General features: G+C 39.2%; 1 protein-coding gene across 1 annotated transcript in view; it reads left to right on the top strand.

The window, feature by feature from the left end:
- The window catches only part of CAGE1 (cancer antigen 1), a 45756-nt gene extending 32262 nt beyond the window's left edge, over positions 1-13494 (top strand). Inside the window, exons 13-15 of the mRNA XM_070516802.1 lie at positions 9162-9230; positions 11684-11723; positions 13224-13494. Of these exons, the coding sequence (XP_070372903.1) occupies positions 9162-9230; positions 11684-11723; positions 13224-13265 (151 nt within the window). The 3' untranslated portion in view covers positions 13266-13494. The remainder of the gene's footprint in view (positions 1-9161; positions 9231-11683; positions 11724-13223) is intronic.
- The last annotated feature ends 1843 nt before the right edge of the window (positions 13495-15337 follow it).

Below are 15337 nucleotides of genomic sequence, written 5' to 3' on the forward strand. Positions count from 1 at the left end.
GATTGCTTTGCCCCAGTTATTTTTTTTTTAAGATTGACACCCGCGCTAACATCTGTTGCCAATCTTCTTTTTTCTTTTTTTTCCTTCTTCTCCCCAAAGCTCCCCAGTACACAGTTGTATATTATAGCTGTAGGTCCTTCTGGTTGAGCTGTGTGGGATGCTGCCTCAGCGTGGCCTGACGAGTGGTACTGTGTCCGAGCCCAGGATCTGATCCGGAGAAACCCTGGGCTGCCAAAGAGGAGCACACAAACTTAGCCACTGGGCCATGGGGCCAGCTGCAGCCCCAGTTATTTTTAAAACTTATATTTCAGTTGAGTGGTGGATCCAGCTTGTGTTCAAAAAGAGACCTGGAATCTGAGTTTTATTAACTTTATTAAAAAGATTGTCAATTGTGGCTGCTTATTAGGATTCCCTTGAATGCTTTTTAAAAAATATCCAATGCCCAGGCCTTACTCCCAGATCAAATCAGCTAAAATACCAGGTGGGATCTGGGCATCAGTATATTTCAAAAGCTGCCCAGGTGATTCTAATGTCTGGATAGGTCGAGAACCACTGCCAGATATTGCGTAAATTGATTTCGTTAAGTGATGAGCGTTGTCATTGATTTTTTAAATCAAATATAGTCTATTATATCCATGAAGAACAGTATTTTTGTTTATAGTGAATTAGCTTTGATCTCATTAAAAGGTATGTGCTGCTTTAAAGTTACCAAATACACGTCATCAGAGCAATGTTTCTTTAAATTGGTGCTCGTCTATTCTGTTAAAAGTTAGCAGTGTTTGAAGTATCTTTCTTCGATTACTATGATTTCCTATGAAATTCACAGGCTATACTGTAAATTTTCAATTCACATGCCTTGGAGTTTAGAAACAGCTGCTTACTTACAACAGCCGTTCATGATATTTGATTTTTCTAGAAGACTAAAAGGAGCTTGGTGCAGTCCATTTTGTACATGCAGCCAGAGTGCTCTTTCTGAAATATAAATCTGATCATGCCCTTAAAACACGTTAGTGATTTTCCAGGACTTTTAGGTAAAAGCAAAAATCCTTAGCGTGGTCTACAAGTTTCTTCATGATACAGCTCCTGCCTGCCTCTCCAATCTCATGTCACCATTCTCTGCCTTGCTTTCAGCCACACTGGAGATGTTATAGTTTCTCAAATGCATCACATTCTTTTGCCTCGTGGCTTTCGCATATATTGTTCCACCTGGAATGCTCAGACTACCCTAACCCATTATCGCCTACTGTCCTTCAAATCTCCACTCAAATGCCCTTTCCTTACAGGTACACTCACTGTCTTCCCAGTCTGAGTCAGGCAGCTTTTCACAACGCTACAAAGATTCAGATGGTCTTGCATCTCTTTCTCCCAAATACTGCTTCCTCTGTAACACCTGTGGCTAGGTCAGTTTCAGGTGTGGGAGTCCCGCTCCATACATTCCTGGCTCTGGAACACTTTCCTATGAAATGTCAGACTTGTTCTCTCTACCTCACTTCCTATCACGTCTATGACAGCATCTTGGTGAGAAGTGGATCCTCTCACAAAAATGTTCCTGTTCTACCTACAGATGGCCAACAGGTGCATGAAAAGGTGCGCAACATTATTAATCATTAGAGAAATGCAAATCAAAACCATAATAAGATACCACCTGACACCTCTTAGAATAGGTGTTATCAAAAAGACAAGAGGGGCCCGCCAGGTGGCATAGCCGTTAAGTTCGAATGTTCTGCTTTGGTGGCCTGGGGTTTGCCGGTTCAAATCCTGGGTGTGGACACGGCACTGCTTGGCAAGCCATGCTGTGGTAAACGTCCCACATATAAAGTAGAGGAAGATGAGCACAGATGTTAGCTCAGGACCAGTCTTCCTCAGCAAAAAGAGGAGGATTGGCAGCAGATGTTAGCTCAGGGCTAATCCTCCTCCTCAAAAAAAAAAAGATAAATAAATCCATTGGTGTTGCCAGTTCTCTTTAGCAATACACTATTTAGCACTATCTTTTGGCCCTACAAGATATCCATATCCTAATCCTTGAAACCTGCAAATGCTAGCTTATGTGGCAAAAAAAAAGGTCCTTTATGTTAAATAATAATCTATTATTCTATTAATGTAATATAATATTATTGTATTAATTATATTACTGTAAGCCAACATATTAAAAATTAAAAAGGAAAAACCATATGATCATCTCAATAACAGAAAAAACATGTGACAAAATCCAACATTCATTCATTTAGAGAACACTATTCATTTAGGGCTAAAAACTCTAAACAAACTAGGAATAGAAGGGAACTTAATATGATAAAGAGCATCTATAGAAAAAATACTGCTAAAATCATACTTAATGATGAAAGACTGAATAGTTTTTCAAGATCAGGAACGAGATTTCTATTCACACTGTACTGGAAGTTCTGCTCAGTTCAGTCAGAAAGAAAGAAAAGCCATCCACATTGGAAATGAACAAGCAAAATGAACAAGCAAAAGTGAATTTATTCCTTAGATGATATGATCATCTGTGTAGAAATCTGATGAAATCTACAAAAAAGCTCTTGGACTGTTAAGTAAAATTAGCAAAGTTGTAGGATCCAAGATCAATATACAAAAATTGATACTATTTCTATATACCAGCAATGAACAATCAGAAATTTAAATTAGGGGCCAGCCCAGTGGTGCTGTGGTTAAGTGTGCACCTTCCACTTCAGTGACCTGGGGTTTGCCAGTTCGGATCCCAGGTGTGGACATGGCACCACTTGGCAAGCCATGCTGTGGTAGGCGTCCCACATAGAAAGTAGAGGAAGATGGGCATGGATGTTAGCTCAGAGCCAGTCTTCCTCAGCAAAAGGAGGAGGATTGGCAGCAGTTAGCTCAGGGCTAAACTTCCTCAAAAAAACCAAAAATTTTAATTGAAAAAATAAAAACATTTCAATAGTACCAAAAATATGAACTACGTAGGGATAAATTTGACAGGAAATGTGGAGGACCTATACACTGAAAAGTATGAAACATTGCTGAGAGAGAATTAAGAAGACTTAAATAAATGGAGAGATAGACCTTTTTCATAGCTATTTTTTTTTGTTTGAGGGAGATTAGCCCTGAGCTAACTGCTGCCAATCCTCCTCCTTTTGCTGAGGAAGACTGGCTCTGAGCTAACATCCATGCCCATCTTCCTCTACTTTCTATGTGGGACGCCTACCACAGCATGGCTTGCCAAGCGGTGCCATGTCCACACCTGGGATCCGAACCGGCAAACCCCAGGCCGCCAAAGGGGAATGTGTGCACTTAACTGCTGTGCCACCGGGCACGCCCCTTTCATGGCTCTTAAGACTCAATATTGTTAAGACTTCATTTCTCCCCATGGTGATCTTTAGGTCCAATGAAATCTCAATCAGAATCCCAGCAGGCTTTTGAAATAGAAATCGACAAGCTGATTCTAAACTTCATATGGAAATTCAAAGGACATAGAATAATCAAAAGAACTCCAAGAAAGTGGACAAAATTGGAGGGCAAATCTGACTTTTAAGACTTTTTATAAAGCTACAATAATCAAAACAGTGTGGCAGTGATGTAAAAATAGAAAAAAGATCAACAGAACAGAATAGAGACTCTTGATATAGACCCACATATATTTGGACGACTGGTTTTTGACAAAGGTACAAAGGTAATGAAGTACAAAAAGGATGGTGCCGAGATAATTGGATATCCATTTGTTAAAAAAAACCCAAAATACGTTGTACCACATACAAAAGTAACTCAAAATGGATAATAGACCTACGTGTAAAGCTAACACTATAAAACTTCTAGAAGAGAATATAGGGGAAAATTTCTGTAAACTTAGGTTAGGCAATGATTCAGATATGATTAATGAACGTGATCCATAAAAGAAAATTTTGATAATTGGACTTCCTCAAAATTAAAAACTTCATAGAAAAAACAATCCCAACTTTATATGGAACCGCAAAAGACCCTGAATAGCCAAAGAGATCCTGAGAAAGAACAAAGTGGGAATCATCACACTTCCTGATTTCAAGCTATATTATAAAGTTCTAGTAATCAAAACAGTATGGTATTGCCATAAAAACAGACACATAGACCAATTGAACAGAATTGAGAGCCCAGAAATAAACCCATGCGTATGCAGTCAACTAATATTTGACAAGCAAGCCAAGAATACTCAATGGAGAAATGACAGTCTCTTCAATAAATTGTGCTGGGTAATTGGATATTCACATGCAAAAGTATGAAACTACACCCCTATCTTACACCAGTCACAAAAATTAACTTGAAATAGATTAAAGACTCAAATGTAAGATTAGAAGCCATAAAACTCCTAGAAGAGAACACAGGAAAAAAGCTCTTTGACATGAATCATGCCAACAGATTTTTGGATATGACACCTAAAGCACAAGCAAAAAATCAAGAATAAACAAGTGGAACTACATCAAACTAAAAAGCTTCTGCACAGCAAAGGAAACCAATAAAATGAAAAGACAGTTTATGAAATGGGAGAAAGTATTTGCAAACCATATATCTGCTAAGGGGTTAATATACAAAATATATGAAGAACTCATACAACTCAGTAGCAGAAAAACAAAAAGTCCAGTTGAAAAATGGGCAAAGGACCTGAATAGACATTTCTCTAAAGAAGATATTCAAATGGCCAACAAGTACATGAAAAGATGCTCGGCATCACTAATCATTAGGGGAATGCAAATCAAAACCACAATGAGATATCACCTCATGTTGAGGTGAGATATCACCTGTTAGAATGGCTATTATTCAAAAGACCAGAGGTAACAAATGCTGCTGAGAAAGTGGAGAAAAGGGAACCCTGGTGTACTGTTGGTGGGAATGTAAACTGGTGCAGCCACTATGGAAAACAGTATGGACTGTCCTCAAAAAATTAAAAATAGAACTACCATATGATCCAGCAATTCTACCTCTGGGTATATAGCCAAAGAAAATGAAATCATTGGGTCAAAAAGATATCTGCAGCCCCATGTTCATTCATTGCAGCATTATTTGCAATAGCCAAGCTATGGAAACAACCTAAGTGCCCATCAACAGATGAATGGATAAAGAAGTTGTGGTATATATATATATATATACAATGTGGTACATATATATGTACAATGGAATACTATTCAGTGATTAAAAAAAGAAGGAAATCTTGCCATGTGGGACAACATAGATGGACCTTGAGGGCATTATGCTAAGTGAGGTAAGTCACACAGAGAAAGACAAATACTGTATGATCTCACTTATATGTGGAATCTAAAAAAACAAAACAAAACCCAAGCTCATAGAAAAAGAGATCAGATTTGTGGTTACTAGAGATGGGTGGTAGTGAGTGAGGGAATTAGATGAAGGTGATCAAAAGGTATAAACTTCCTGTTATAAGTACTGAGGATGTAATGGACAGCATAGTGACTATAGTTAACAATGCTGTATGGTATATTTGAAAGTTGCTAAGAGAGTAGATCCTAAAAGTTCTCATCACAAGGAAAAAAATACTTTTTTCTCTTTTTTTTTTTTCCTTGTCTAGATATGAGATAATGGATGTTAACTAAACTTATTGTGGTAATCATTATGCAATATATGTAAGTCAAGTCATTATGCTCTACACCTTAAACTTACACTGCTGTTTGTCAGTGCTGTATGTTAATTATATCTCAATAAAACTGAAATTAAAAAACAAATTTAACTCCTGCTCTTCAAAAGATATTAAGAGAATGAAGAGACAAGCCACAGTCTGAAAGAACATGTTTGCAAGTCTTATATCTGATAAAGAAGTTTTATCCAGACTATATAACAAACTCTCAAAACTCAATAGTAAGAAAACAACCCATTTAAAATGGGCAAAGATTTGAACAGACATTTCACCAAGAAGATATATGAATAACAAGCAAGCACATAAAGAGATACTTAAGAGGCTGGCTCCAGTGGCCGAGTGGTTAAATTTGCGTGCTCTGCTTCAGCAGCCCAGGGTTTTGCCTGTTGGGATCCTGGGCATGGACCTGGCACCGCTCATCAGGCCAAGCTGAGGCAGCGACCCACATGCCACACCCAGAGGCACTTACAACTAGAATATACAACTATGTACTGGCGGGCTTTGGGGAGAAAAAAAAGAAAGAAAGAAGAAAAAAAAGATTGGCAACAGATGTTAGCTCAGGTGCCAATCTCTAAAAAAAAAAAAGAGATACTCAACATAATTAGGAGGCAAATTAAAACCACAGTGAATATCACTGCAAGTCTATTAGAATGTCTAAGAGGCTGACCATACGAAATCCTGGAGAGGATGTGGAGCAACTGATATGCTCATAGCCTCCTGGTCGGAATGGAATATGGCACAACCACTTTGGAAAACAGTTTGGCAGCTTCTTAAAAAGTTAAAACACACACCACCATATATGATTCAGCCATTCTACTCCTATGTATTGATTCACGAGAAAAGAAACCATGTATTTACAAAAACCATGTACATTACAAAAAGATCAATGTTCATAGCAGCTTTATTTGTAATGGACCAAAACTGGAAACAACCTAAATGTCCCTGAAATGGTGAAATTTAAACAATTTGTAGCATAGTCACACAGTGGAATACTACTCAGCAATAAAAAATAATGAATGAGGGCCTGCCCCATGGCCAAGTGGTTAAGTTCTCGAGCTCTGCTTCTGTGGCCCAGGGTTTCGCTGGTTTGAATCCTGGGCACAGACATGGCACCGCTCATCAGGCCATGCTGAGGCGGCATCCCACATGCCACAATAGAAGGACCCACAACTAAAAATGCACAACTATGAACTGGGGGGCTTTGGGAGAAAAAGGAAAAATAAAATCTTTAAAAATAAATAAATAAATAAATAAATAAAATAGTGAATGAACTCTTGGTATGTGAAACAACATGGATGAATCTTAAAATAATTAGGCTGAGGGTAAGATTCCATTGTATAAAATTCTAGATAACATGAACTAGTCCATAGTGAGAGAAAGCAGATGAGTGGTTGTCTGGGGATGAGGGGACGAGGAGTGATGGGAGGGAGGGAGTACAAAGGTACATGAGGAAAATTTTGAGGGTGATGAATATGTTCCCTACCTTAATTGTGATGATTGTTTCCTGGGTATATACGTTTGTCAAAACATCAAATTTTACACTTTAAATATGTGCAGTTTATTGCATGTCAACTATACCTTAATAAAGATGTTTAAAAAACAAAAAAACAAAAACAAACCTGACTGCCAAAATAGACTCCTTGGGGGTAAGTCCAATTTCCACTCCCAAGTGGGAAGATCACGGCCCTTGTTGGCATGGTCCAGTTAGCACCATCATCCACTCAATGGTGCTGCTTTGCTTGCCTAGCTCTCTGCATGGGCAGCCAGGGCCCTCTGAGGGAGGACATCACTTCCTCCATGGTAAACCAGGGACTCTATTTACTTGGTCTTAGGCTGTAGCTTTTTGCCTTCAGCTCTATACACAGGAGTAAGTGTATAAAAACATTCCATTGGTGCTTTTTTGCACACTTGGAAAATTCCTTTACTTTCTTTTCTTGGGGATCCTTCTCCCCCAAGAGTTGGGGCCTTTCTTTTCAACTCTAGAAATACAGAAGACTTATTCCATGCCATTTCTCTGAAAATAAAGCATGATAGACTAAGGCTTTTGGTGTACGGAGGACCTATTTAATGTTGTCATCTCTTCCTGGGTTGGACAGCTTCTCCTCTCTACCCTCTGAAAACACAAACCTGATACCTCTGGACAATAAGGCAGAGGTTTCAAAATGACAGTCCACAAGTCAAATCCTGAGACAGATGTGTTTTGTTTGGTCCCTATAATGTTTAAAATATTTTTAAGTTATTGCCAAAATTTAAAAAGGACAATTTCCTGCAAAGGTTTAGATTTCTATCTCCTCTTTAAGATCTGACGACATTGCTGCAACATTCCCACATGGCAGCACTTGGCAAGAGGTGAATAGCAACTTCTTCCTTTAGGTGAGGAATAGGGTATATTCTCTTGGCTTTGTTCGAATCCCCACTTAGCTGGCTTTACTCATTCCACATACTTGCCTGACTCTCCCACAGGCATTTGAGGCTGTGATCCCTGCAGTAGAATTTCCTGCCCTCTAAGTGTCTGTTTACCCTTTATAGTAGGCTGAATAATGGCCCCCAGAGATATCCAAATCCTAATGCCTGGAACCTGTGAGTGTTCCCTTATATGGCAAAAGAGACTTTCTGATGTGATTAAGGATTTTGAGAGAGAGAGGTTGTCCTGGATTGTCCCAGTGGGTCTCAAAGGCAATCACAATTGTCATAAGAGGGAGGCAGAGAGAAATGTGATGACATCGGAAGGCAATGTGACCATGGAAGCAGGGGAGAAAGGGCAAAGCAATGCAGGACCATGAGCCAAGAAATAAGGACAGCATCCAGAAGATGGAAAAGGAAGGCAAAGAATTCTCCTCTAGAGCCTCTGGAGGGAGCGCTTCCCAACTAACACCTTCATTTCAGCCCAGTGAAACTGATTTTGGACTCCTGACCTCAGGAACTGTGAGAGAATAAATGCATGTTGTTTAAAGCCACCAAATTTGTGGGAATTTGTTACAGCAGTCACAGGAAACTATTACACCCTCGCTGGATGGGAAAGTTTAGGAGGAGACTATCTTAATAGAATTTGCCCTCCTAGGGGCAACAAGGGGAACCATTGGTATTTCTCTTGCTAAAAGCCATAAAAACATAACACAAGTAAATCTCTAGCAGGCCACCTGCATGCTGTGATCCTTCCTGTAACACTCCTACACATTTTCCCATGTTAAAGCAGTCCACAGCTCAGGGGTTTTGTATTTAACATGCCACCTCCAGGATCATGTTGGGTTAACTCATACACAGTGGTCAGTTCTCGACCCACTGTGTAAATGATTAGAAGAACATCTAAATGTCACTTTATAGCTTTACTGCTATCTACTTTCCTTCTTCACCACTGGAACCTATGAAGGGAAAAATTGATCAAATGATTTGAGTTGCTAGGAAAGAATCCCAAATTCCCATATAGTGAGATGGAGGGACAATGTACAGAGAGCTAGACCACCATTTGAATATATCTACTCAAATCCTCCAATAAATATAACAAAATATTAGTTTAGAAAAGTCAATTTTAGTCATAAAATTCAATTGTTTCTTATTTCAGTTTAGAAGAGAGAAATAAACATTTGGAAGATTTAGTTAGGAGGCCCAGAGAGAAAGCCAGAAAACCAAGGTAAGTTTTTCTTTTTCTTAATAATAATGTCTTTAACTGTAGAATATATGTATAATAATAAGTAATACATTTAAAAAAAACTTTTTCCTTATCTCAATTTAAGATAAACAAGATAAATTATGTGAAAGTGTTTGCTGTTTTGCCTAGTATGAAATAGTTGCTTGATAAAAATGTTTTTTGTAGGACCTGAATTGGAGAGCCATGTTCCCTGCCCTCTTGGAACTTGCAATCACTTCTAAGGAAGACGCTATAGAGATTATGAGCTAATATTTTGTCTACAATAAAACAGCTTACCCTGCTATCAATATATATATAGCAGACCAGATTTTCTTATACTAATGTTAAATCTTATAATCCGTTACTTTAGAAGACTCTCAGTATTTGATGCTACAGGGTATATGCCCAAACCCTATGGAATTAATTAAGACCATAGTAGGATGTTAAAATGGGACTCTTCCTGGCCTAATTCCTGAGATGCTAAGAAAACTTTTACCATTTCCCAAAACAAGAGTGAGTTTTCCCCATGTGCAGTTTCTGAAGGAAATTTTGAAGAACCTGTGTCATGACTCATATCCCTTGGCCAGATCCAATATGTAAAAAGTGTAGAGAGTGGGGAATATTGGAGAAGAGATTTCTTTGACTCTGTCATGTCGTGAGCCCCCATCAGCCCCAAGTAATTCTACCTCTTTTACCTAAGCCTTGGGAGGGGTTTCTAGGAGATCAGCTAGAGAGAGAGCTTTGAAATAGTTTCATGAAAGTTGGGAAACATAGAGGATGAATGACTCATTCATGCCCGAAAAACTAAAGCAAGCTGTGGCAGCATGACAGAGGGGCAGTTGGGGTGGCTTGTTCTTTCTGAGCTTGTCATCAGGACAAAGAATGTATGCAATAGTTCCTTAAGAACTATGCAGGTAAGAGTCAAGTTATCTTGGGCTCTACCCAAGGCTTCCTGAAAGGATACCAGTGGCGAGAAGCTGGAGGGGAACATTAGATTCTTAGGTGCTGATCAAGCAGTGACCATCAGAAGAGAGATGCATCAGCCTGGGTCAAGGGAACTGTAGGACCCAGGTCCTCAGCAATGGCAAGCTCCAAAGAGAAAAAATCAGCCTTAGCCATTTGCCAAACCCAGAGACTCTGGAGCCACCCAGCCACGTAAGAAATGTCCTGTTTCCTTACTTCTCCCTCCTGCTGCAAATGGAGGTAGTGAGCGAAGATGCAGAAACTGATCTCCAAGGGCAGGTGGGTCCACCAACTAAAGCCTTAGCTGCGAGAGGGAGAGGAGAAGTCTTATTTTTGAGTGAAGATTAAAGGATTGATTAATATTTAAGACTGCATATTCTGATAACTGAATTGAGACTGTGTTCATGCCTCACAGTCAAGACTGACCATTACCTTAGAGTGAGCAAAAATCATTGGGCTGCTGCCTATTCAGCTACTGGCAAAGGAAGAGCTTCCCCAAGTGAAAAAAGGCTAGAAGCAAGAGGCAGACATTAAAGTTGCATTTTGATTATGTCATGGTTCATGTTGGTTCAGCATACCATTTGCAAATACAACTATATTTTGAAAATCAAAACCCCTTAGCAGATTATACTAATATTTGCAAAGTGATAGGTTAACTACAATTTTTTCCCTGATATGAAGGAATAGATCTCATGTCTGTTATATTACAGATGCTCTGTAATTGCTAATTTAAACTCAATATGAATCTTTTCTGAGTTGCTGAAACTGTGGAATATTTTTCTCCAGAATTATTTTAAAATAAGAAAATTTGCATATAAACTTAAAGGTTTCACTAGTTCAGATATTTGTCTACTTATACTTGGCCTATTTTCACAATTGATTTGAGGCCCATTTGTATAGATTTAGACTGGCCTTGAAGCAAGGAGTTGAAGTGAAACAAAAGGGATATCAAGGCCTTACATCAGCCGTCAGCCATGACCATCCGGGAAGCCTCCCGTTGACCGATTGACCTCAGTAAATTGAGCGTGTGACCACACTTCAGACTACCTCTGCCCCATCTCAGAATCATGGTTCTGCTTTTGCCAATTGTCTTCAGGAGTAGAAAGAGTGGGAAATAGGAAGATAAAAGTGAGCACTTTAATAGTCTCAGATGTCTTATTTTTGCCTCTAGTTCTTCATCATTTCCAAGGAAATTCATGAGGTTTTCAAGTCACAGCCAGAATCTTATCCTAAGCAGTAAATCTAGAAGAAGGTTAAAATGTAATGAGACTGTGGCCCAATATTTTTATTTATTTTTTAGTGAGAATAATCTATATATTACATGCTAAAAAGCTTTATCTTAATCTTTTAGGGTCTCATTGTTCTATCCTAAATGACAATTTCTCCTTAAAAGGAGAGGAAGCTATATTAAATAGTGGCATGTTTGTTCACTATGTTAGTCCTCACACCCACCTGTTTTTTTTTTTTTTTACATTGTTTTCTCTTTCCTGTAGACTAAGAAGATTAGAAAATCATCCCAAGTCCATGACCGTGGTAGGTCCAATCTTCTCATTCATTGCTTCCTCCTCCTTGTACACACCAACCATATCTAACCACTTGCTATTTTCTACACATGCTATGTTATTTTTATGCCTTCCTGTTACTGCCCATGCAGCTTCCCCTACCTGGAATGCTCTCTCCCAACTCCTTTTCTCCCCTTACTTCAGTTCCCACCTCACACACCTGCCAGTTCAAGCTCCATTCCCTCTATGAAACCTTTCCTGCCCTGTCTCCCGGATGGAACTGACTTGCTTCCTCCCGTGTGCCCACCCTGTACCCTTTGGTGTAACAGCACCTGTAACATTTCATCACAATTCTCTGCTTACATGTCCCTTGATTTAACTACAACTCTTTTAGTGCAGGATTGTCTCATATTCATTTTGGTATCCCCAAGCACCTATCCCATAATAGGTACTAAATAGGAGTCAATATTAGACAGACTTGGGACCCAGAACCAATGCTACCCTTGCTGGCCATAGGGGTGTATTCATGAATACTGTGGCCTATTTGTGATCTAGCTTCGTGAAGACAGATACAATCAAAGGGCATGTCTCCATATGCTCCACTGAGATCCAGCTGTTCTAATAGTTGAATTATGAGGACACCTTAATACTATCAATTCTTAGTTATACTGTGCTGGTGAGTCACTTCATGAATTATTCAGATTCTTGCTCCTATTCCTTCTTCATTCTGCCAGCTGGCAACCAAACCAAGGAAGACAAAACTCAACCAGCCTTATTCCTTGTCATACTCCTTGGTGTGAAAAAGGTTGAAACAAAAATATTGATTAAAATACAGTACTGGTATTATCTAAGTTCATCTATCCATAGGTTTTCCTTGAACCCCTTTTTCATATGTAATCAAGAATTAGGGGCTGGCCCCGTGGCCGAGTGGTTAAGTTTGCATGCTCCGCTGCAGGCGGCCCAGTGTTTCGTTGGTTCGAATCCTGGGCGCGGACATGGCACTGCTCATCAAACCACGCTGAGGCAGCATCCCACATGCCACAACTAGAAGGACCCACAACGAAGAATATACAACTATGTACCAGGGGGCTTTGGGGAGAAAAAGGAATAAAATTTAAAAAAAAAATCTTTAAAAAATAAAAAAAGAATTAGCTGTTTATGGGGGTGGGCCCTGTGGTGGAGTAGTTAAGTTTGAGCACTCTGCTTTGGCAGCCCAGGGCTTTGCCAATTCAGATCCTGGGCACGGACATGGCACCGATCATCAAGCCATGCTGAGGCAGCGTCCCACATAGCAGAACCAGAAGGACCTGCAACTAGAATATACAACTATGTGCTGGGGGGCTTTGGGGAGAAGAAGAAGAAACAAAAAGATTGGCAACAGATGTTAGCTCAGGTGCCAATCCTTAAAAAAAAAAAGGAATTAACTGTTTATGGAATAAGAATTCCTTATGTAATCAAGAATCAGCTCTTCTGTCACTGAATACTTGTCTTTCCTGAAAACTTAAGAAACATTTTTTCCTTTCATTTTTAGATGCCAGAAATTTTAGAACGAAACAGAAATGATTTAGATTAAACAGGACTGAAGATTAAACATTAATCATTTTTGTCAACCACTCCAGGAGCAGAGTCACTACCAACTGTGCCACCCAGATCAATACGTACTGATGATGCTCTACAATCTGTATAAATGGTGAAATTTTACATTCCAAAAAATGTGATTACTTTTCTTCTTATTTCTTCCTGTGAACAATCAAACATATTCCACTTTAACATAAATAGATTAATAAAGTGGCTTCTTTTCCAAATATGTGTCTCTTTTTACTCTCACGGAATACCACTCCCACAGTATCAGTGACACGTAAAAATTGTTATGGATCGCACGTCTACGTTTTGTTTCTGTCTGCAAGGTATCCTTTTTCTCTACAGAAAGGCAGGCTTTTCCTACCACCCACCAAATTTCAAAGGATACTAACTCTGAAATCCTTTGGAATTAAAGCCCAGATGAAAGGAGAGGAGTGTTTTTTTTTTTAAGACCTAACCCTTCTAATTTCCACCTTAACATAGTGTTGAGAATTAGTTCTGAATTTAAATATGAGAACCAGAGACAGCTGGCTTTGTGATGTGTCAAAAAAAATAAATGCACATAACGTACATATGATCCTTTTGATAAATCCCAGAACCGTGATGGAGGTGTAACTATGGAAGCAAAATACAGCTTGCGTGGAAAGGAAGAAATTATTTGATCTCACGGAAATTAGTTTTGCACTTAGGTAAGTACAAGAGGAAAATAGATGTAGAGTATATATCTGGCCCTGAAGGAAGTGCTGAATAAATCAAAGCTATTATTTTTGTTGAGGAATTCTATAAGACAGGTTTTACATGAATTTTGAAACAAAACTTGTTAATTTCTTAAATTCAAAAAGTTGCAATACAATTTAAGACAAACCATGAGAAATACATAGTGAGTTGCAGCTGTAACAGTGTTCTGTTTCAGAAAGTTAAGCACTGAAGACTTTGGAAGTGATTCAAGTTTTAAAAAGAGACACTAATATTAGTTCCATGGGATCCTCTGGGGAAAATTAAATATGATAGGAGGAAAATATTAAGATAAAGATGGCTAATGCAGCCTCTGGACTCTGCACACCAATGTGATGAAACAGATGGGATGGAGGGATTAACACAGGTTGTCTGCAAACAGGACTGTGTGCATAAGAGTTACATTTACCATGTGTGTTATTAGACATTTATGATCTTTCACCTACCGATTGTCCCAGAATGAATTTGCCTCCTTTGGTGCATGGCTCAAGGATGTAGAGTCTAGGCCAGTCCATCTTTTAATAAACATTTAGTGACTTTCAATAAACTGTATGATAGCATCTGTGTAGGATGCCAGGAATACAAAGAAAAATCAGGCAAAGATCACCAAGGACTGCATAATCTATTGAGGGAGATAGATAGATAACCTTTGTTCTAGAATGGTGTATAAGTGTCTGTCTAGGGTGCTCTAGGAGCATGAAATAGCCCTGGGCTATGTGAGAAAACCTCAGGGAAGATTTTACAGAAATGATGACAGTTCAGCCAGATCTTCTTAGCTGACAAGGTATTCCCCAGATAGATGGACAGGGAAAGCAACAGCACACTCAAAGCCTGGAGGCCTGAGATACCTGGTTACACTCCCTGCACCGTGAGTAATGTCTAAAACCTACGTTCTTCATATGGCAGGAGATTAAGATGATCATGAATAGCATTATATGCCATGCTAAGAAATTTGAACTTTATCCTTATGAGAAGCTCTGACGGATTTTAAGTAGAGTGATGTGGTCAGATGTGCATTTAGAAAGATCACTCTAACAGTGATATACTGGGTAGGTTGATGGTGGGTGATTCTAGAATCAGAAGTTACAGTTAAGATACTGCTGCAGTGCTCCAGGCAAGGAAAACCAAGGCCAGAAACAAAAATAGTGGCAGTGGAAATAAAGAGCAAGCTATGAATGCAAAGCTATTTTAAAGGTAAAATGAAAAGACTTCGGTAACTGGTTAGCTCTGGGAGTGACAAGAGAGGAGTCTGGGAGCCTTTCAGGGTTGTGGGCGGGTGGTGGTCATCTTCCCGAAGCAGAGACTACAGGAGGGACAGCTGGTATGCGC

Source organism: Equus asinus, chromosome 8 (assembly GCF_041296235.1).
Source record: "Equus asinus isolate D_3611 breed Donkey chromosome 8, EquAss-T2T_v2, whole genome shotgun sequence".
Lineage (NCBI taxonomy): Eukaryota > Metazoa > Chordata > Mammalia > Perissodactyla > Equidae > Equus > Equus asinus.